The sequence below is a fragment of the Dendrobates tinctorius genome, unplaced genomic scaffold (assembly GCF_039654945.1).
Source record: "Dendrobates tinctorius isolate UK_male_01 unplaced genomic scaffold, ASM3965494v1 ptg000250l, whole genome shotgun sequence".
NCBI classification, from domain to species: Eukaryota; Metazoa; Chordata; class Amphibia; order Anura; family Dendrobatidae; genus Dendrobates; species Dendrobates tinctorius.
Window position 1 is genome coordinate 61,969,162 of NW_027361917.1, and position 22,763 is coordinate 61,991,924.

Here is a 22,763-nt window from a genome sequence, read left to right on the forward strand (position 1 = left end):
TTCAAATTAATGTGAAAATGTCCTTTCGTTATTCCACTCCTTGGGATTAGGACTAAAATATGATGTGCAAGTTACAGAGGCACGCAGAGAGAGACAGAGTGGACTGTCTGCATACCTCTGTAACCTGCACATCATGTTTTAGTCCTAATCCCAAGGAATCGAATAAAGAAAGGACTTTTTCACATTAATTTGAACTGGTTAATCATAGAATTGGTGAGTGCCACATCTTTTTTTTTTTTTTTTTTTTTTTTCCCCCCCCCTTCAATGTTGCTCTAGTTGACACTGTCCTGTATTGTTGAATAATCCCTAGTCTACTGCATGATATACTATTCTCAGGATTTCTTTCTGCGTCTCCTCTAAGGCTGTGCTTACACATTGCGTTTTTTTCCAGCGGTTTTTAATGCAAATTTTCAGCTGCATTTTACAGTACCAACAAAATCTGTGATTTCAGAAATCTCATGCACACAGCTTGTTTTTTTGTCTTCAGTTCCTTTTGTGCAATACCTTACTTTCTCTATCAACCTTCCACGACACCATAGGAGGAGGTCATCTCCACATCCTAATGGGGGACAGGAAGCACGAGAGGTTAAAAGGTCCCTCCCACCTCCCTCTCACCAGTGTCTTTCCTGTCCCCCATGGGGCATGGAGAGGTCTGGTGTGCTGTCTGGCCGGCTGCTATAGCATACCTGAGGAAAAGTTTCAGAGCCGGGCAGTGGTGGTCAGTGGCGCAGCCTTCCTTCCTCCGTTCTGCTCCCGCCTTCTATTGAGTCCGGGACCGTTCCTTGCCCTCCTGCGCTCCCCTTTGGGGAATAAATCGGGCCAGTGATCCCCGCCGGAGACCTGCCGCAGCTCTCCGGTATATCCTCCTCCCCTGCGTGCTGGCGAGACCCGGAGGTGACGTCATGCGAACGGGTCACTTCCGGGGTATGTGGAGCTGTCATGGCGGCCCCCATCCTGCTGCCAGCGCGCGGAGCTCGCCGGCGCCTGCTCCAGGACCCAGGGAGGAGGAGGGGGAATCAAACTGACGCACTGAGGGTGGAGTTAACACGTTATTAACCCGCCGGAAGATGCCGACAGGTAAGGCAAATCCCCTGCTGTCATGGACGTTTTTTCCTGCCCTGCATCTGCAGAGCCCAGCGCTGCCCCAGCCACAGTGAGTGTTTTCTGGGGTGGGTCCTAGTGGTGTGATCCGGGATAGAGGTCCTCAAAATACTTCTCCCCCCTCTCTTTTTATAGGGAGAAAAGTCTGCCTATAAAAGCACCAATACCTCCAGCAAATCGGCAAAGTGTGCCATATGCAGTACGAAGCTTCCCTCTAATTGGGAGAAAAAGTTATGTCAGGCATGCACGGATAAAGTGGTCAGGGCTGAGCACCCGTCATTAATTGACGAGATCCACAGCTTGGTCACCCATCAGGTCCCCCCCTCCGCCACCTCCACCCCCTCCAATTATGGGCTCACCACCTTCAAAAAAGCGGAGGATTCAGAATCTGAGTCAGAGAGATCATTCAACTCGAGCTCCGAAAATTGGGAGCAACCAGGGACCTCTAGGGCACCTGACGTTAGAAGGTATCTCCTTTCCACAGAATACGTGGAGGAGTTGATTAGCGCAGTACACGCCGCTATGGGCCTAGAAGAGGAACCTGTCACGCAAACAGTACAGGATCACATGTTTGGGGGATATGAAGGACCTAAACGAGCAGGCTTTCCAGTTCATAAAAGCATAGCAGACATGATCTCCCAGGAATGGGAATACCCTGAGAAACGCTACTCAGCCCCTTCAGAGCTCAGTCATAGATTTCCCCTGGAAGGAGAAGGGTTTAAATGGGACATCCCGAAGGTTGATGTCCAGGTGGCAAGGGTGGTAAAGAAGACGGTTCTGCCATTTGATGATGCGTCTCAGCTTAGAGATCCAATGGCCTGTAAAGCTGAAAACCTCCTGAGGAAAACATGGGAAACCTCTGCGGCCACCTTGAAATCAGGCATTGCGTCCACTTGTGTCTCTAGGTCCCTCTTTCAATGGATTGAGGAACTAGAGAACCCTATTTTTCGCATGGTACCCCAAGGGGTGACCTCCTTAACTCACTCCCTATCTTGCAGAGAGCTACGGGCTTCCTGGCAGATGCATCAATGGAGATGATCCGTACTTCTGCCAGAGCCATGGTACAATCAAACTCTGCCAGACGAGCCCTCTGGCTAAAGACGTGGAGCGGAGAGATTACATCCAAGGTTAAACTATGCTCTTTACCCTTTAAAGGTGAACATGTCTTCGGCCCTGCCTTGGACGAAATTATGGAAAAAGTCACAGACAAAAAGAAGGTGCTTCCCAAGCAGAGAACCACAAGGAAACGTCTTTTTCGAGCCCCCAAGAATCAGTCATCCCAACCACGAGGGAAGGTATAGACGGGAAGATGGAGCTACGCTAAAAGGAGAGGCAGGAACATCCTGGTCCCCCAGAAGCAACAACAGCAGCCCCAATAAAAACAATGACTCGATCCCGGTGGGGGGAAGGCTTGTGAGATTCTTTCTTGCCTGGCAGTTGATTTCCAACAGCCCCTGGGTCCTCAGTGTGATCAGAGAGTGCCTACTGCTGGAGCTCGAATCCTATCCCCCGCGGGGTATGAGTCACCTCCCTACCATCTTGGGAGATCCCAGCTCTAAACTCCGGCATTCAGCAGCTTCTACTGTCAAAGGCCATCTCTCAGGTCCCTGTGGAGGAACAAGGAAGAGGGCATTATTCCAGATTGTTCCTAGTAAAAAAAAACCCACAGGAGAGTCGAGGATAATAATAAATCTAAAGGGCCTCAACTGACACATTGCATACCACAAATTCAAGATGGAGTCGGTAAGGACCGCCATTCCTCTGATAGGGCAGGATTACTTTATGGCTACTATAGATCTGAAGGATGCCTATTTCCACATCCCCATCCATCCTTCCCACAGGAAGTATCTGAGGTTCGCGATCCATCAGGGTCCAGAAATAAAACCCTACCAGTACAACGTGCTTCCATTTGGGATATCTGCTCCTCAAGTATTCTCCAGGATCATGACAGAGGCTGTGTCCCACATCAGAAGCCAGGGCATATGTATTGTATCCTACCTGGACGACCTACTAATAATATTAGCCTCCTACTGTACTCTGGAGCTATAGGTGACTCAGACTCTGTATATTCTCCAGTCGTTAGGATGGATCCCGAACATAAAGAAGTCGAAAATCCAACCTTCCCAGGAGGTGAAATTCTTAGGAATCCGACTGGATTCAAAAAATCAAATGGCCTTCCTCCCGGAGGAACAACAGAGAGCCATAATATCAAGGATCTCAAAGTTCAGGGAACAGAGATCCCCGACCCTCAGGTCAGCTATGTCCATACTAGGGTCTATGACCTGTATCCAATCGGTGCCTTGGGCACAGGCTCACTCCCGAACGCTCCAGTCACACATTCTAAAAAAACTGGAACCGGGATCACACCTGCCTGAACAGGAAAGTCCAGACCCCAGGGGTAGTGAGAGCTTCGCTGGCATGGTGGATAGACCACGAAAAATTGCAAGGGAATCAGCTGGTCTCAGACCCCATTAGTCATGGTAATGACAGACGCCAGCAAAAAAGGCTGGGGAGCTGTAGTGTCTCGACACCCATTCCAGGGTTTGTAAAGCCAGGAAGTTAGCGCAAGATCCTCAAACTTCAGGGAGCGGAAGGCGGTGGAGGAGGCTCTACTGGCAGCAAAGCACCTGGTCCAGGGCCAGCATATCAGGGGGTACGAGATCCAGCAGCCTGGAGGGCCTTTCAAACCGAATATTTTCCTGGGCCGAAAAGCACCTCCGTTCTTTGACAGCAATTCACCTGAAGGGTACCGCCAATCTTCAGGCAGATTTCCTAAGCAGAAAAAGCATCCAGCCTGGCGAATGGACCCTGAACAAAATAATCATCCAGAAACTAGTCGACAGGTGGGGCCTCCCTGAGGTGGATTTATTAGCCTCAGGATAGAATGCTCAAGTGGAAAACTACTTATCACTAAACCCCAGGGACAGGTCCCTGGGAGTGGATGCCTTTGCCCACAGGTGGAGGTTCCATCTAGCATACGCCTTCCCGCCAGTTTCAATCCTTGCTGCAACCCTGAGGAAGATTCGGGAGGATCAAACTCCAACCATCCTAGTAGCTCCGCTGTGGCCAAAGAGGAGCTGGTACTCTCTGATAACGGAACTGCGGGTGGAGGGGCCATTCATCCTACCCACGGAAGACGACCTCTTGCAGGGCCCTCTACATCACCCAAACCTCCGGGGAATGAGGTTGGCGGCCTGGCTACTGAAGCCCAGATTCTGAGGGCCAGGGGTCTATCGGAAGCGGTAATAAAGACTCTCCAGAAGTCTCGGAAACCAGTCACTATCGCTATATATAATAAAATATGGAAGAAGTTCTCTTCATGGTATCTACCAGACTGGCCTGACCCAAAAAGGCCCAACATTTCCCGTATCCTGGACTTCCTGCAGAGGGGGCTGGAACTAGGTCTAAAACCTAGCACATTGAAAGTACAGGTGTCAGCATTAAGTTCTATGTTCAACTGTGACTTGGCCAACCACAGGTGGAGAAGAAGATTCATGACATCGGCCACTAGACTTCATCCAAAGAAACTAATAACTGTCCCAACATGGGACTTGAATGTGGTACTTACTGGTCTCACTCAATCTCCCTTCGAGCCCTTGTCATCCTGTGCTTCTCAGCTCCTCACCTGTAAGGTGGCCTTCCTTATAGCAATAACTTCAGCAAGGCGAGTGGGAGAGCTCCAAGCTCTCTCGGTTAGGGAACCCTACCTGACTGTTAGAGACGACTCCATAGTGCTCTCTCTTGATCCATCCTTTCTACCGAAGGTTGTGTCTGACTTTCACAGGTCACAGAATATAATCCTTCCTTCATTCTGCCAGAACCCAGCAAACCCTAAAAAGGAGGTGTTTCACACGCGGGATGTAAGACGTATAGTTCTCCACTACTTGGAGTGTACCAAACCCTATAGAGTCGATCACAACCTATTTATCCATACCTCTGGCCCAAACAAGGGAAAAAAGGTGGCAAAGAACACCATTGCCAACTGGATTAGAAGAGCTATCTCTGAAGCTTACCTGGCGCAAAACATCACTCCCCCTGCAGGGATCAAGGCGCATTCAACGCGGTCTACCTCTACTCCATGGGCTGAGAGGGCAGGCGCATCTTCAGAGCAGATTTGTAGGGCAGCAACTTGGTCCTCCCTACATACCTTTACCAAACATTACAGATTAAACCTTGTATCTAACAGGGATTTAGTCTTTGGCCAAAAAGTTCTTCAGGCCGTTGTCTCCCCCCCCCCCAGTGCAGTATAGGTTGTTATGCCTCCTATGCTGTCGTGGAAGGTTGCTAGAGAAAATAGAATTAGACTTACCGGTAATTCGGTTTCTAGAAACCTTCCACAACAACACTATTTCCCTCCCTGTATTCATGGACAAATTCTGAGAATCTTAAGGTAACCGGTGCTATGGTAATCAGTTATAAGTCTCTGGTGAGAGGGAGTTGGGAGGGACCTTTTAACCTCTCGTGCTTCCTGTCCCCCATTCAGCATGTGGAGACGACCTCCTCCTATGCTGTCGTGGAAGGTTTCTAGAAACCGAATTACCGGTAAGTCTAATTCTATTTTTTGCAAAATGCAGCATGTCACTTTTTTCAGCATTTTTCACCCATTGAAAGTAATGGGTGGTGCAAAAAATACCGAATAAACGCAGGTATCAGTTTTTGCTGTGTTTTTGGTGCCAAAACCTGATAAAGTACAATCAGATTATTTTTATTCACTAAACTGTATCAGCATGTGCAGGAGACAAAAGTACAATGACAAGAATAAACAAAAACCTAAGTAAAACCTGTTTGTTTGTTTTTTAAAGCAGGTTTCTTACTGCCAAGGGAGCAGGTTTTTGCCTGCAGGGAAAAATGCATCAAAAACACAATGTGTGAACTTAGCCTTAATGAGACACCTTTTGTATGATATGTATCTAATAAAAATGTTTATATTTTATTGATTTTCTAGTGTTCATTTCCTTTGTCTTGGGATTTATTGTATTCTCAAGCTGTGTGTTAATATGCAGAAATAAGGCCAGTGCGAGGGTAAATTTTTTTGCAATTTTGTAAAACTTTTTATCTTGTTTTAGGTGGAAGCAATATGAAGCTTATGTTCAAGCTCTAGAAGGCAAATACAGTGATCTGAATTGTAAGTCTGTGTAAAATTATTGAAATCCATTTTTCTCTTCTGATTCTGCATACACTGAAATTTTTAGTATTTTTCATGTTTGAAATTGAGTTATTTTCTAATAAAAGAAAGACAGCTTTTTTTTTTAAAGTTAAAACATTTAATGACCTGTGTTCTGTAATTGTTACATAATCCAATCTGTAATTGCTTTGTTATTCAGTGGTGGGTTTTTGTTTTTTTTGGCACAAGATTTCTTTTGACGCATCTTGGCCCATAAACAACTATTTTAAAATGCCTTTTTAATTGAGGCTACTAAACTTATTTGCTCCTGTTAAGTGTGAGGGCACGAGACCTGCACAGATGCAGTATGACCCACACAGCATAGGCGTATAGGGACAATGTCTGACCCATCTCCTGTTCTGGAGCCCAATTGTGAACTGTGCATGCTTGCCCTATGACGAGCACAATTCACAGCAGTTATATTACCGGGGCAGCCCATTACAACGTATGTGGAGCCCATCCACAGTTCATCTATGCTGCAGCTGTGCCACATCCTCACAGCAGCTTCTGGCAAAATAGGTCCTGGGCAGTGCAGTGGTGATGAGATCTGGCACTGGGGTCTAGAGCTAGTAAACAGATTTGCTCTTACATAGAAGAGGGTTGTGGCAGTCGTAGAGGTAGATATCCTTCCACATTTACAGCAATCATTATTCAGATTGCTCTACTGGTATGATTTGAAGACTGGTTGTGAACTGTGAAAATATGAAAAAATCCAATACTTTTTTCCACTTTGTAAAAAAAAAAAAAAAAAATCATTAAAGTAACAGCTTGAAGGGGTTGTCCACTATTCAGATAACCCCTTCTCAATCACTTTCTACCAAGTAAAATAATTGTACTCTCCGCCGATGCCGGTCCGTTTCTGTGGGAGATATAAAAATAGCCACGTCTCAATTTCTTCTCCACTTGGGTGCTGTAACATTATTAGGCGGGATAGGGGACTCCTTTTGTCTGCACAGTTAGAGGGAACCTGCCCTCTGATTCATGTTGTCCAGTCTCCTTGTCTGACAGGACTTTCTTGTATTTGTGTGTGTATATATAATGGAAGGACCTGTCGTTCAAGAGTATTAAATGTAGACAAGCTGCTGAGGGATCTGTCTCATACTCGTTTCTTGAGATGCATATTCCCTGGCCTCCTTTTCAATGTATGTTTCAGGCTATGTGCACATGTATGCAGAAAATTTCTGCATGAAAACCGGACTCCTTCCCAGAAAACGCGCGTTTTTTGTGTGTTTTTTTTCCAGAGCGGCCCCAGTCTCATAGAAAATAGTTAGAAATGCAGATTTTTCTGCGAAATTAATGAGCATGCTGCGTTTTTTTTTGTTTTTTTTTTTTACCGCAATGCGTTTTTTTTTTTTTTGCAGGAAAAAACGCATCAATATGCACAAAAGGTGCTTCTTTTAAGCGATTTTTTTACCAGCAAAAATGCTTAAAAAGCGCAAAAAAAAACGCTTACATGTGCTCACACCCTCAGAGTTAAAACCTAGTCGATTTCCGAATCACAGTGTCTAATTCATGCTGTGCTTGGCTCAGGCAGGAGGAATCTGATTACTAGCTCCCTTTAGAGGTCGCAGAGGTGCGGCCCTCATCTATCAGACCATCCAGCTGATATGCCATGAATATCCAAGATGGGAATATTGAATGTAGTAAAAATGCCAAACAATAAATTTTTATCTAATCTTCCTTTTGGTATACATTTTTTTTCCTATTCTGCCCTATATTGCATTTAAAGCTGACTAATGAATGAAAGATACTTTTTAGTGTTGCACAGGGATAAAACCTTTTCCCTTATGAGCCTTTCTCTAGAGTAGAAGACAGAAGTAGGCTATGTGCACACGGTACGGAATCTGCTGTGGAATTTTCCGCGCAGATTTTACTAAATCCGCAGGTAAAATGACCTTCATTTTTCCTGAGGATTTGGTACATTTTTTGCGCGGTTTTACTGCATGTTTTGTTCGGTTTTCCACCTGCGGATTTATAGAATGGAGCAGGTGGAAAACTGCAGCAAAACCGCACAAAAGAAGTGACATGCTGCATTTTTCAATCCGCAGCAAATCTGCACTGAAAAAAACGCAGCATGTGCACTGCGGATTTTGTATTACATAGCCTATAATGCTACTGTACATCACATGCTTTTCTGCTGCGAATCTGCAGGGCCAAATCCACTGCGGATCCGCAGCAGAATCCGCACCATTTGCACATAGCCGTACAGACGTTATCCAGCCTCTGTTACTTCTGTATCAGGAGGAGGAAGGTGCTGCTGACTTTATGGACTTCAGCCAGTTTCCTAGTACCTTGCACTCCTCGCTTTTTAAGCCCAGTTTTTTTTCCAACTGTTATCTGGAAATTGGAGACAGAAAAATGTGTTCTCTGCAAGACTGTCAGGATAACAAATGCAATAGGCAGGCTATGTTCTGCTTCCTTTTATACTTCAGTCCTGATTTTTTATTTTGAAGGAAAATAGTGTGCTCTTGCACTGAACTTTAGTATGATATAGTAGCTGTAATTGTGGCCACATTGTCCGTTCAGATCAGCTTAAACAAAGAGGACACTTTTATTGACCCAAACAGAGTTTGAGAGGTTGTCATCAAAAGTTTTGCATTCAAGCGAAGTTCATTGTGTGTGGGTTTTTTGTTTTTTTTTAACACAAAAAACATTTGCCCTCTCCACATCCTCCAGAGATGTGTCAACGGCGTTACCCTAATGTCTAATGTTTGTCTGCAGCTGTAAAGTCACATTGACTGTGCTGCACACAGTCATTGAGCTCAGCATCTCCTGCCATTTTACATTTGCAGGGTAGCTGAGCTTAGGCCAGGTTCACATAGCGTTATGGCAGTCCGTTTAACGATTGCATTACAAAGCGGTATTAACGCGATGTAACGCAACCGTTATCCACCCATAGACTGCCATAACCTAGCGCATCGCCGCATATCAAAATCGGCATGCGCTAGCGAAGTGCCGCTATGCTGTGACGGACCGCGGATGCGGTCTACCGCTTTCGAGGGTCCGTCACAGCTAGTGCAGAAGGAGCAGCTGCGCTAACGTGATCGCTCAAATGCGATAAAAAGACTAGCGTTAGCGTAGTCCGTTTAACACATCCGTTAAACTGCCTGCCATAACGCTATGTGAACCTAGCCTTAGTAATTGGCTGCAGCGCTGTCAGCATATCATCACTGCATCCTAAACACAATTACCAGAGCAGTGCCTGAAAAACAGCGCTGGGCAGCGTAAAGTGCAAAAGATTTCTTTAACCACTTCACGACCTTTAGAATTTTTGTTAGTGCGTTTTCATTTTTTGCCCCCCCCCCCCCCCCTTCTTTCCAGAGCCATAACTTTTTTTTATTTTCCTATTACTATGGCCATGTGAGGACTTGTTTGTTTTTTTTCCAGGATGTCTTGTACTTTTGAACATCACTATTGATTTTACCATATAGTGTACTGGAAAATGGGAAAAATATCCCAAGTGCGATGAAATGGCAAAAAAACCCTGCAATTCCACACTTATTTATATTTTTACCATGTTCACTAAATGCTAAAACTGACCTGCCATTATGATTCTCCAGGTTATTACAAGTTTGCAGATGCCAAACATGTATAGGTTTTTTTCTATTTATTTAAGTGGAGAAAAAAAATCCAAGTTTTGTTTAAAAAAAAAAATAAATAAATAAAGTTCCATTTTCCAAGACTTGGGGTGGGAAGCTTATTTTTGCTTTCTGAGCTGACGATTTTATTGATACGATGTTTCGGTTGCCTGTTATTGCAAAGTTGCAGTGACCAAAAAACTTAATTCTAGCGTTTTTGATCTTCTCCTTGCGCTGTTTACTGATCGGATTAATTTAATTTATATATTGGTAGATCAGGCGTTTCTGAACATGGCAATACCACGTGTATTTTTGATATATTTTTTTTTGCGTTTTTTATATTTTAGTTTGGGGCAAAATAGGTGATTTGAATGTTTATATTTTAATTTTTTAAAAAACCTTTGTAAACCTTTTTTTTCTACTTTTTATGTGCTTCAGTAGTCTCCTTAGGAGACTTGAAGATGTGATCGCTTGTGGTACAGCAGGGATCTACAGTGACAAGCAGCGGGGTCTTCTGCAGACCCCCAGCTGTCATGCTAACCCATTGGCAGCACCACCAACTAGCTGTCACTATATCAGGGGTCACAATTGTGTTTTGTTTTTTTTTTCATTTTTTTCCTTTTTCTTTTGTTTCTTTTAAGTGCCGTAATTTTTCCTTTTGTACTATTAGTTACGGTTTTTGGTGCCAAATTCTTCAAAATGGTGCATGCGATTCATGAAACTTTATGCAAAGTTAAAGTATTATTTTTCTGCATTAGGCTGTTTTTTCATTTTTTTTTTTTTTTTTGTGCCAGATGTCACCCTTTCCTCAAAATGGTTAAGAAATTGCACAAAAATTCTAGAGTAATCAAAAATATATGGGGGAACTCCAGTGAAGTTACACCTAATTTTGTCTAAATTGATGAATCGGATGAAAACATGGAATTGCTAAACTCTGCTCACAAGGGGGGAAAAAAATGTGAGCATATTTTAAAATACTTCAAAAATGAATAATTGGATGCCAAATAAACCTCACAATACACACATCTCCATAAAAAAGCCACAAAACGCAATGAAGAATCAGGGCTTATCTCTTTAGAAAAAAAGATTATTTGCGACATTAGTCACTGATGAATACTGTAGCATTCTTCTATTCTGCTATACTGAGCCATGAAAATTAGCCCAATCCTATTATCATCCACCAGGTTTTACCAAAGCCACAATAAATCCGAGTAGTGAACATTCTCAGTGATGATGCGCAAAAAAAAGCCCTCAGCTCCATCGACTGAAAAGTAAAAAAGTTACGACTCTCGGAGGAAAAAAAAAGCAATACAAGCAAAAACATTTACTTCACATTATTTATTTACTTTTTTTTTTTAAAGGGAACCGAATAGATTGAAAAGGAACTAAAATAATGTAAAGTGGAAACAGTTTGACTTTATATGTCTCATACTTTTCATATCTATTTGTGGTCTCGGAACAAATAAAATTGTATCCTAAACTTCTGAGGTGGTTTCCCAATAAGATGCTCTGTGAAACCACCCGTATTGCCTTTATTGAGCGGCAGCATTCATTCATATTTTTTTCCCTCTCCGCAAAAGAACGTTTTGACCAAGTTTACATTTCACAATCGCAGCCATTAACCAGCTGCCAGTCGACCACACGCAAGCCAATTAATGATCTTCTTACATGGGCCGACCACATGTGTATGATCGTCCTATATTCATAGTGTTATGTTATCAGATACATCTCCCATTTACACAGGATGTTATGTTCTAATAACTGATTTATTTTTGTAAGTCTATAAGGAATTTGTCACCATGTGTTTGATACCCCATTTGAGAGGAGCATGATGGTAGGAGCAGAGAACTTGATTCCAGCCATGTATCAGTCATTTGGCGGTTTGATTTTGGGTGAATAAATGACCATTTTATCTACTTCAGATCTAGCAGTTCTCTGAATGCTGAGCTTTGTATAACACCGCCCACACCACTGATTGGCAGCTTTCTGTGTACACTCTGCATAGGCATAAAGCTGCCAATCAGAGGTGTGTGGGTATCGAGCTCATGAACAAAAGGGACTACATGGCAGCAGGTTTACCATAGTTTAATCTCCTGCTGATTTAAACTGTGATTATATCTAAACCACAGTAGACAGCCCAGTAATTGACACATTGCTGGGATCAGGGTCAATGTCTCTACATTGTGCTGCTCTCAGTTTTGGTTGCAAAAATTGTCATAAATCAATAATACATGTGAAAATAAGAAACTTTGTTACTCTTATCAGAGAAATCTGCTTCTTTCTCTTCCAGGAGTGAGCGTGAACATTAATTTTTAAAACTTTCAGTTTACGCATTAAATCTGTATTCAGTGCAGACAGATTTTTACATTACTAAGAGGGAATCGTATCAGTAGCAGCTGCCATCCACTATCTCAGTAATGTAACAACCTGTCTTCACTGAATACATATTTTCTCCGTTAATTGAAACTTTTGACGTTAATTGAAACTTTTGAAAATAAACAGTCCGTGCAGGAAGAGAGAGAAGTAGATACCTTTGTTACCATACAGCTCTGGCAAGAATTAAGAGACCACTGCAAAATTTTCAGTTTGTCCGATCTTTCTTTTTGGTATATTTTTGAGTAAAATGTAAATTGCTCTTTTATTCTATACTAGATTATGGCCCGATGCTATCGCATCGGGAGGATGCGATAGCATCACACCTCTTGCCATGTTATCCCTCAACACACACACTCTTCTCACCTTTTACCATCTCCACTCACGTCCACTCACTCTTTCACTCCACATACGACCCCTTCTCTCACTCCGTCTCTCATACTCACGCCGTCATCGCCGCTGCTCCACGATCCCCGACATCATCTTCCGCCGGCGCCATCCTGGATCCAGACGTTGTCCACGCCGGCGACATGTTCTTGCGGCGACGCCATCTTGAGTATCGTGAAATCCCGCGATAGTCAAGATGGCGTCGCCGGCGTGGACGACGTCTGGATCCAAAATGGCGTCGGCGAAATCTCGCGAGTTTTCACCAATGCCATTTTGGATCCCGACGTCGTCCTCGCCGGCGACATGTTCTTGCGGCGACGCCATCTTGACTATCGCGGGATTTCGCCGATCCAAAATGGCGTCGCCGCAAGAACATGTCGCCGGCGTGGAGGAAGTCTGGATCCAGGATGGCGCCAGTGGAAGAAGATGTCGGGGATCGTGGATCAGCAGCGATGACGGCGTGAGTATGAGAGACGGGGTGAGAGAAAGGGTCGTATGTGGAGTGAAAGAGTGAGTGGAGATGGTGAAAGGTGAGTGGAGTGTGTGTGTTGAGGGTTAACATGGAAAGAGGTGTGCGACTTCACCGGTTACAACTGGACGGAAGTTGTTACAACCGGAAGTTGCTTAGGGCATTTATTATTATAGAAACTACTGACAACATGTCTTCGAATTTCCAAGCACTAAATTTTGTATTTTTTTTTTCTAAAAATGAGAAATGGTCAAAATTAAAGAACCAGTGCTTTCAGACCTCAAATAATGCAAAGAAAACAAGTTGATAATCATTTAGAAACAACAATACTAATGTTTTAACTCAGGAAGAGTTCAGAAATCAATAGTTTGTGGAATAACCATGATTTTTAAAAGCAGCTTTCATGCGTCTTGGCATGCTTGCCCCCTGTCATTCACACTGCTTCTGGTACAAAAATGTAAACAGTTCTTCTTTGGTTGATGGCTTGTGACTATCCATCTTCCTCTTGATGACATTCCAGAGGTTTTCAATGGGGTTCAGGTCTGGAGATTGGGCTGCCCATGACAGGGTTTTGATGTGGTGGTCTCTTACTTTTTGCCAGAGCTGTATGTTACAGTTGCCTATTTATATGTGTGTAATTGATCTGAGGTAAACAGTTTTCCAATAAAAACTCATTCTCTAATTATCGGATCATGTAAATGGACCTCTAGTAGTAACTTGTAATATATAATGATATAGTCTGTTCTGTTTCCCACTTAAAACTCAATCTCAAATTATTCCCAGGATGTTTAATTTTCAACCTTTTATTAATATTAAAACATGTTTGAAAAAAGTATTTGTATTGCTCCAGTGCACCAAATATTATATATTTGAGCATCAATTGGCTTTCCACAAGTTGCTAGATTAAAAAAGTCTTATGTTTTTTTTAACTTGTGTGTGCAGCTAATGATGTAACTGGACTTAGAGAATCTGAAGAAAAGCTTAAACAGCAACAGCAAGAGTCTGCCCGAAGAGAGAATATATTAGTCATGAGATTGGCTACTAAGGAGCAGGAGATGCAGGAATGCACGGTTAGTTCCAAATCTATTTCCATACAACTCTACCACAGTGTTTATTTTGCTGTTTTTTGCCGAATTGTTGAAAAAGAAACTTGAATTTGTTTAAGAAGCTGTACTGTGATTTGTTTATATGCTGTCTGATATTGCAGATCCGTACCATTCACAAAATGTATTTCTTCTGTAATACTAGATAAAGTCCATTGGACAGTTGTTGGTTTTCTCGAGCAAGATTAGCAATGGTGTTCAATACCTTTCTGTTCATTTTACAATCTGAATTGGTGTGAAACAAAGCTTTTCTTAAATGCATCTAAAATAAACACAGGGCAAAGTTACATCTAAAGGTGTGTTTTACTAGACGAGGAATTTTTTTTGGGGGAAAAATGGTTTATGGACTTTATGGGCAATCTGTCGCACCCCCTCCCCACCTCTGTCTGTTTATATGGTCATATTGCTCTCTGAATGTCATCCAGACTTGTGCAATCTGTTGCTCCCTGACTGAAATAAAATCACTGTCTTAATTATTTTGGAAATGTAGACTTTTAATTGTTGTTAAGAGTATCCAAGCACTTCCTCTGCCCCCTCGCCTAGTCCCACCTTCTCTGCTTGACTGTCAGCTAAATGGCTTTGTAGTCAAGTCATAAAGCAGTCATTCATGTAAGGCTATAGTCACACCTGCGTTACTTTTGTTCCATTTTTAGGAACACACAAATGTAAATGAGGAACCTGTTACCTTATTATTGCTGATAAAAATAAGTCCACATGAACTACAGCCTGAGCATAGGTAGAGATTATACTAATTTGACTATGGTCTGTCCTTATAGTGAGAGATCTGTCAATCACTTGCCATAGCGCCCAGAAAGTCAGCCAGGGCGAAGCCAGATAAATCTAGTCCCTGGCTATGGTCCCAGGATAATCGCTAAAGTATATTTTCTCTGAATTACCAGATTAATTCGGAGAACAATGTAACTGCAACAGATACGTTGCATAACTGATGCACACTGAAGCAGTAGGACCCCATTGGTGGTTATTAGTGATGAGCAAGCGTGCTCGGAGAACTTTTTATCAGAGTATCTTGGGCGTGCTCGAATAATATGTTCGCATCTTTGCAGCTGTTAGGCTGTGTGCACAAGCTGCGGATTTTGCTGCGGTTCCGCAGCAGTTTTGGCCGCTGCGGACCCGCAGCAGTTTTTGCTGCGGTGTACAGTACCATGATTCCCTATGGGAATCAAAAACCGCAGTGCAGACGGTGCGGAATTTTCCGCGCGGATTATCTGCGGTTTTCAATCCGCAGAAAGAATTGACATGTCAATTCTTTCTGCGGATTCTCCTGCGGTTTGCCATCTCCTCTATTGAGGAGATGAAAAACCGCAGGGCAAAACCACAGAGCAATCCGCAGGTAAAACCGCAGGTCTTTTGACCTGCGGTTTCACCTGCGGATTTTACAAAATCCGCGCGGATGAATCCGCACCTAATCCGCAGCGTGTGCACACAGCCTTAGACGGCCGAAACACATGCGGGGGGGATTGCCTGTTTGTTAGGCTTCCTGGTTTTGGGCTGGGAGATGCAACTGAGAGGTGGTTTGGGGGACTGAGTCAGTGCTGCATGTTAACACAGGAGAGAGTCTCTTACCCCATGCTGAATGTAGTTGCATATGTGGCACTGTGAGATGCAGGATAGAAAAAGTTGTACAGGTAAGTCCTAGTCCTCTCTCTGGTTTGACTGCTGCTGGCTCTCTTCTACTTGTGGCAAGAGACTCAGATTGGTTCTCTCAGCAGCTGTGTCCTACTTTTAGCAGGTTAACTTTTTAAAAGTGGCTATGTCCTCTATATTACATAACTGATGTGTAACAGTATTCAGTATGAAGTAAAATTCACACTCCTTGTTAAAGGAAAGAAAAAAATCTCTTGATTTACACTTCACTGATTCCCTTCTCATTGGGATGCTTGGGTAAAGCAGTTCACCAAGTTTATTTTATGAGAAAAATCATTTGTTTCTCTCATTGTATTAAACAAACTAGTGAACACAACACGGGCAGTTTGATTCCATCCTAAAGCCTGCTCTATGAACCATTTAGATGCTGTATAGAATCAGTCCCCCCCCACCCCTGTGCAGGTTCCTCCTAGAAAGGAGAATCTCATCAGATTATCACTGGCAAAGTGAGAATAAAACTTGTTTAGGGAAATCTGACTGCTGATATGTATTTAAGTAAAGTGTTATAATTTCATCAACTCTCGTTTTGTTGCTTTTTTTGTAGGAACTGATTGGTGCACTTTAATTTCATTTGTTCATAAAAATGGAGCAGACAAAGTAAATGCCCCAAAGCAAGTGTGATTATTGCCTTAGGGCTTTTACTCGTATCACCCTTTTCTATAATAGTATATAGAGATGTTCACATGTCTGTATTTATTTGAAACCTGAGTGGTCCGCTCGAAATCATGGAGATGTGTCCGATTTGGATCAGAGTCCTAGATCTAACTCGCCAATACAAGTCTTTATGGGTCTGTGGAAAAAATTGTACCTTACTTGAATACTACTATTTGTGTGCTGCTTTGCAGTGTCTGTTAGATTTGAGAGGCTTTCATCAATTAATTTATTCATCCAGGAGAAAATGATGAAATGCTGACCAAATTGGGATGGTAAAAACTGACACTGACCAAACTCCGATGAATCTTTAATCAGAGAGAAAAATCACTGTCTTAATGAGCCCTTACTCTCCTGCCTGCACCATGTGAATATACCCAAGTACTTGGTTTTCCTAAATAGCAATAAAATGAGGAATACATGGCATTATGCTGAGTGCACACAGCAAATCTGTGTTTACAGATGCTATGCAGCAATACATGACTACATCTAGAAGTGGAATACCGCACACTCTAGGGTGATAATGCCCTACGGAGGGAGAGTAGGAGAGTGCTGGATACGCTCACCTGGTGGAGTTGTGACAGGCACAACTACTATGTAGGCATGAAGAAAAACAGCTGTTGGTGGAAAAATCCTCCGGGGAAACACTAGATCCGGTTGGATGAACATGTAGGTGGGCTGCGCTGCTAGAGTAAATAAATTCTTAAGAAATGATGATGACACTAAGGTTTGTTACTTGCAACGCGTTTCAATGCTGTGCCGGCGTCTTTATCAAGTGGACAAAAAAAAAATTGTTCAAAACCTGACTACAGATGAGTTTTTAAAGGACCCAAAATGGATTCCAATTACATAGGGAACATCCACAGGAACACTTAAACCAGTAGTGAAATTAGGAGGCAGAGGGAATGTCAACTGGCAACTTCAAATTGATTAAATATAGAGAAAAAAAATTCTACTTATTTGATGATAAAATGTAAATGGGTGAATAGAGGACAGTGTTTAGGAGACATGGGATAAGAACCTGGGATGGGCCAGCGACTAGAAGCCACAAAGGGCATATTTAACAGAGGAGCCACCTAGGCAGATGAGAGAAAGCTGATATAGAAAAGGGAGCTATACATAGAAATTACAAAATAGAAATAGATGAATAAGTGTATAAACACTTGGCGTTTTTGCTTTGGCTTCTTTTTCTGCAGGCAGAAGCTGCTACAACAAAAAAGCAGGTTTTGCTGCGTAGTTGCTGCAGTTTTTGCATCCGTTTATGTTGTCTCTTGTGCGTGCTGATAAAGTTTAGTACTGCAGAAAAATCACGATGCAACCTCTTTAAAGTTTTTGCACCAAAAGCACAGCAAAACCTGATACCTGCATTTTTGGCTGTGTTTTTGCAGTTACCCATTGTTTTCTATTGGTGAATAAATGTTGAAAAGAAGAGACATGCTCCAGTTTTCAAAAACGCAGCAGTTTTCCAAATCTGTCAGAAAAATAAAACCAATGAGTTCATCAGATTTTTCAAATCTCATAGACTTTGCTGGTACTGTAAAACGCAGCTTAACATTTGCATAAAAAAATGCAACGTGTAAACATAGCTTCAAGGACAAAGTGTTGAAAAGAAAGTCGTAAAAAGATGAGGGCAGGATAAATGGGATTAGAACCCAGGATGAGCCTGTGAAAGAGATCCATAAAGAGGACATTAAACAGAGGAGCCATCTGGTCAGAGTTAAAGGTACCAAAATAAAAGGGCAAAGGAAAACTAATACATATAAATAAAAGATGAAAAACGACAAAAAGTGTTGAAGAGAAAGGAGTGAAATGATTGGAGTACAGGAGAAACGGGATTTGAATTAAGGATGAGCCTGTGAATAGGGGCCAGAAATTTGTCAGGAGATCATGTTAAGTTAGAAAAGAGAGACGGGGATTAAAATTGTGACACAAGGAATAGGTGGAGAATTACAATTGATATAGTATGAGAGGAGACTCAAGAGAAGATTTTCAGGACTCGGGTGAAGGTGCTGTGAGATGAGCTTGTATAGGAAACAAGCACAGTAAATATTAAAGGGAACCTGTCCGGTGCCCCATGCCCTCTGACCCAGCAACATTCACCTATGTATGGTTACATTCCCTGCTAACCAGCCCTGTATTAGGCAGGGAGTTTAATCATACATAGGTGAATGCTGCTGGGTCAGAGGGCATGGGGGATCTGACAGGATCACTTTCACCTGAAATGTAGCAATACATGGAGGCCATACTGATCCCTAGTATACAGATACCATTAGCTGGTATATAGCCCATTGGGGCTGTTTGTTCAGTTATTTGTTCTTTATACATTGCTTTACAATGCAGTCTAATTTTATATTCTCCCCTTTTGGTTTCATAAAATAAACTCAAAAACTTGCAGACTTTAGTGTGTAGTAAAGGCCCCTCACACCGAGGGTAACATCATTGTGTACAACACAAAATACAATTCCTGCTATTTATTAGTGGACCTTTTAATGGTTTATCTCAGAATAGTCACTTTTTTCTAGCCTGCAGTTCCATGTTTTAAATGGCTTGTTCTCTTTTAAGATAGAAAGTGGGAAAAGCAAAATAAAATTTGAGTGCGTGCTGGGAATAGCATCATTTCTTGTATATTGCATCCTCACTGCAGTGCAGCTAAGTGTTTTTTTTTTCTTTTCTGGTTTGTATGGCTATAGAAATATATTCTTTTCATGCATTCTGCTTGGGCTTGTTGGTGGATTTTCTTGCTGCACACAAAAGATAGGGCTCTGAGTCAATTGGATCTGTCCCCTCTTTTACATTCAGATTTCTCCTTTTACTGTTAAAAAGCAGCAGCTTCAACCTCATTTTACTCTTTTGCTGCATTACTGTAAAGAGTTTTCTTTTTATTGCGAGGTCTGAGAAAGTTTTGGAAAGTTTACAAAGCGCCTACAAGCACAGAGCGGATGTACAGGATAAACAGGGTCTTGCCGTATGATATATTAACAAGTTTTTACAATTTCACATTTACTACTGATTTCTTAATATGTACTAAATATTGCTTTCTCTGGTTAGTTGATGTGATCTCATGTCTTGAGGGTTTCACATAAACTTGCAGGGTAGCCCAGTTTAGGAAGCCCTTGGGAGAGTTTTAAAATTATTCCCATAGTAGTATTTTGTGTCTCATTGTTGCCCCACCTGTGGACATGCGCCGAGAACATTGAAGACTTAAATACCGTAGCTTCAAGTTTTGGCACACTAAAACAAAAATGATAAATTTAGATAAAAATAACAAATTTTTAACAAAAAGATTAGGCTTTCTCTCCTGCAGGATTTAAAAAAAAAAAAGAATTTTCCAATTGGTTATGAACTTGTGATGATTGTGAAATCCATGGTGGCACTTTAGGTCTGTTATCTTCCTTGCCTAATAAGCTGGTAATTGTTTTTTATTGGCTCCTCTATCCAGAACCAAATTCAACATCTCAAGCAAGTCCAGCAGCCAAGTGTTGCCCAGCTGAGAACAACTATGGTTGACCCAGCCATCAACTTGTTTTTCCTCAAAATGAAAGGCGAACTGGAACAGACTAAAGACAAACTGGAGCAAGCCCAAAATGAACTGAGTGCCTGGAAATTTACGCCTGATAGGTAAACAATCCACATACTCCCCAGTCAAGACTTCCCTGACAATCCCACTGCGAGAGTGCTATGGTGGGATGGCCAAGTACTCGTTTTGCACACCAAGACTCAGACTCTGTGAGCCAAAAAGCCTCTTTCTTACATTGTCCAGCTTGTAATGCTTAGTGTAAAACTTATCAGATGAACCTTGTATTTCAGCTTTTTATTTTCCTCCCTTCATTTGCTTCAGAGGCCTGAGAGCATCGGACTAATCCGAAGAAGAGGCCGCAACCAACAGTGTCCCCATTTTCTAGAACACTTAGACACTCTGAAGAAAATTCAGGCAGAAAAAGAAGTGTGGCACATTGTGTCAGTGTCCATTTATGGAGGAGAGAACTTAGTTTTTTTTTTTTTGTTTTTTTTTGTTTTATTTTCTTTTGCCATAAAGCATGTAATTGAACATGTAAATTTCCCGTAAAAGGTGGATTGTTCATTGAGCCTAGTGACTTATAGACATTCTAAGTCCGCATATTCAAATAAGACTCTGGACTTCTTGATTGTTCAATGAACTTCTGGGCCCAATGTCAAACCTTAAGGTGATTTTTGTTTTTAAGGGGTTGCCGATAGCTTTTGACACTTTATCCTGACACCAGAGTAGTGTTTGCTTTTTAACAGCCAGCTTTTTGTGCATGTATCAGAAGGTTGGCGTTTGTTTTAAGCACGCTTCTCTTTTGTATGGTATTACTTTTGGGATTCATTACATAGAGGTATTTTATGTACCTCCACAAGAAATGAGCTTGGTTTATAAATAATAATGTTACCAGACTGTTGTTGCTAGAGTTAGCAAGACTGTAGCAAAAAGAGTCAATTAGATCACCTGAAATATTAAGACATGCATTTCTGATATTCTATTAAGCTTACTGGTATTACTATCATATGCACTTAAGTTACATGTTTTAATACTGCTCTTTGTATCTTGTGTACTTTTTTTTTTTTTTTTTTTTTTTTTACTTCAGGTGCGGCCAAGAAAGACTATTGGCAAAAATGCACTTTGAGTTTGTTTGCCACTAAGGATTTACATATTTAGACTTTCAACATTTTTCTATTTTTTTTTTCCTTGGATGACACAAACCTTTCTTTTCCAGTTTTAGGAATGTTTTAGTCATTTGATAATCTAATAATCAAATATTTTCTGTGTTTTATTGTCTAATATTTATTTTGGATATGGTGGGTTTCTCCCTCCTATATGAAATAGCAGTTAAATGACATTTTTAAAATAGATATATAATATACAAAAACACTGTTTTTGTGTGTGAACCTTGTTTTTGAGAATAGAGGGTTGTTGTTTTTTTTTAACAAAAACAGGTAAGTTCTGCTTTGCCACACATCGTTTCTCATCACAAATGTCTGTGTTCTCTTTATTTAAAGAGAAACCGTTCTTTTATTGCATAAATCAATAGCACACTAGAAAATAAAAAACTTTGTGCTATCAGAGAAATCTGCTTCTTTCTCCACCAGGACTGATTCTTATTCAGATTTCTGAATTTCTGGGTCAAATCTGTGTTCAGTGAAGACAGATTATTAAATGACTAAGAATTTTATTAGTAGCGGCCGTCTACTATGTAGCTGGGAGAGGGGAATTGGATGGAGGAGCTATAAACAGCTCTTCCCTCCTCCTCTCCCCTTCCATCTATATAGACTGTTATCAGCAGTAATGGTCATCTTCTATCTCAGTAATGTAGCAATCTGTCTCAAACAGTTGCAGAGTTTACACAGGAACTGAGAAATAATCAGGCATGGTGGAGAAAGAAGAATGTTTTTCTCTGATAAGATATCTTACAAAGTTGTTTATTTTTCTGTGCATTATTGATCTATGAAATAAAAACAACGGTTACTCTCTACATTTTTTGCTGGTCAAAATTGAGAACATAAATGTAGTAGAATACCCATATGGAAGCAACATTTAAGCTTGTACCATTGTTTGCTATTGAAATCTTGTATTCACCATAAAAGTAGATATTCAGACTGAAAACAACCATGAACGTTGCATGACACGGCAGCTCTTCATTATTTTTGTGCTCTTTTGCACTGCTTGGAAAATGTTTGTGGTCGAATGCAACCGAGACTTTTTTAAATGAACCTTTTATTTGGTGTTTCAATGTATCTTAGTAGTCACTCAAAGTTCACTAGTCACAGATTCTGTAAACCCTTATTAGCGGCATAGCTGCAGAAGTAAAGCGCCTCTGTGCAGTGTATGGGTGTTTCATACATTACACAGAAGTCTGTGGGAGAAGCATGTACAAACTTTAGCGACTCATCAGAGTTTACATGCAGCAGTGCACAGTTTGTGTTGTCGCTCTATAAATCCCTGTTACTCTTCAAGAATAATAGGGCTGAGTAAAGAGAGATTGTGGTGATCTTGTTTGCTGCTAAGCTTTCCACTAATTCTTGATCTCACACTTTTTTTCAATAGTGCTGCAAATTGTGAGTAAATCTAGACTGATGGTCTTGAAATGTTAATTTGACACTTCCCAGTAAAAGTGGCTACTGTACTGGCTGTGCTTGTGCAATTTGCACTTCTGATTAACTTAAAAATGGCATAGAACGATTGTGTCGCTTGTCCATGTAAGGTACTAACGAACAAATTTATCAAAATGGTACAAAATAAATAAATTGTGCCATTT

At 41.6% G+C, this 22,763-nt stretch overlaps 1 protein-coding gene across 1 annotated transcript in view; it reads left to right on the forward strand.

The window, feature by feature from the left end:
- WTAP (WT1 associated protein) overlaps positions 1-22,763 on the forward strand; it is a 73,905-nt gene that overhangs the window by 27,478 nt on the left and 23,664 nt on the right. Inside the window, exons 4-6 of the mRNA XM_073557715.1 lie at positions 6,168-6,226; positions 14,015-14,142; positions 19,931-20,109. Coding sequence (XP_073413816.1) covers positions 6,168-6,226; positions 14,015-14,142; positions 19,931-20,109 — 366 coding nt within the window. The remainder of the gene's footprint in view (positions 1-6,167; positions 6,227-14,014; positions 14,143-19,930; positions 20,110-22,763) is intronic.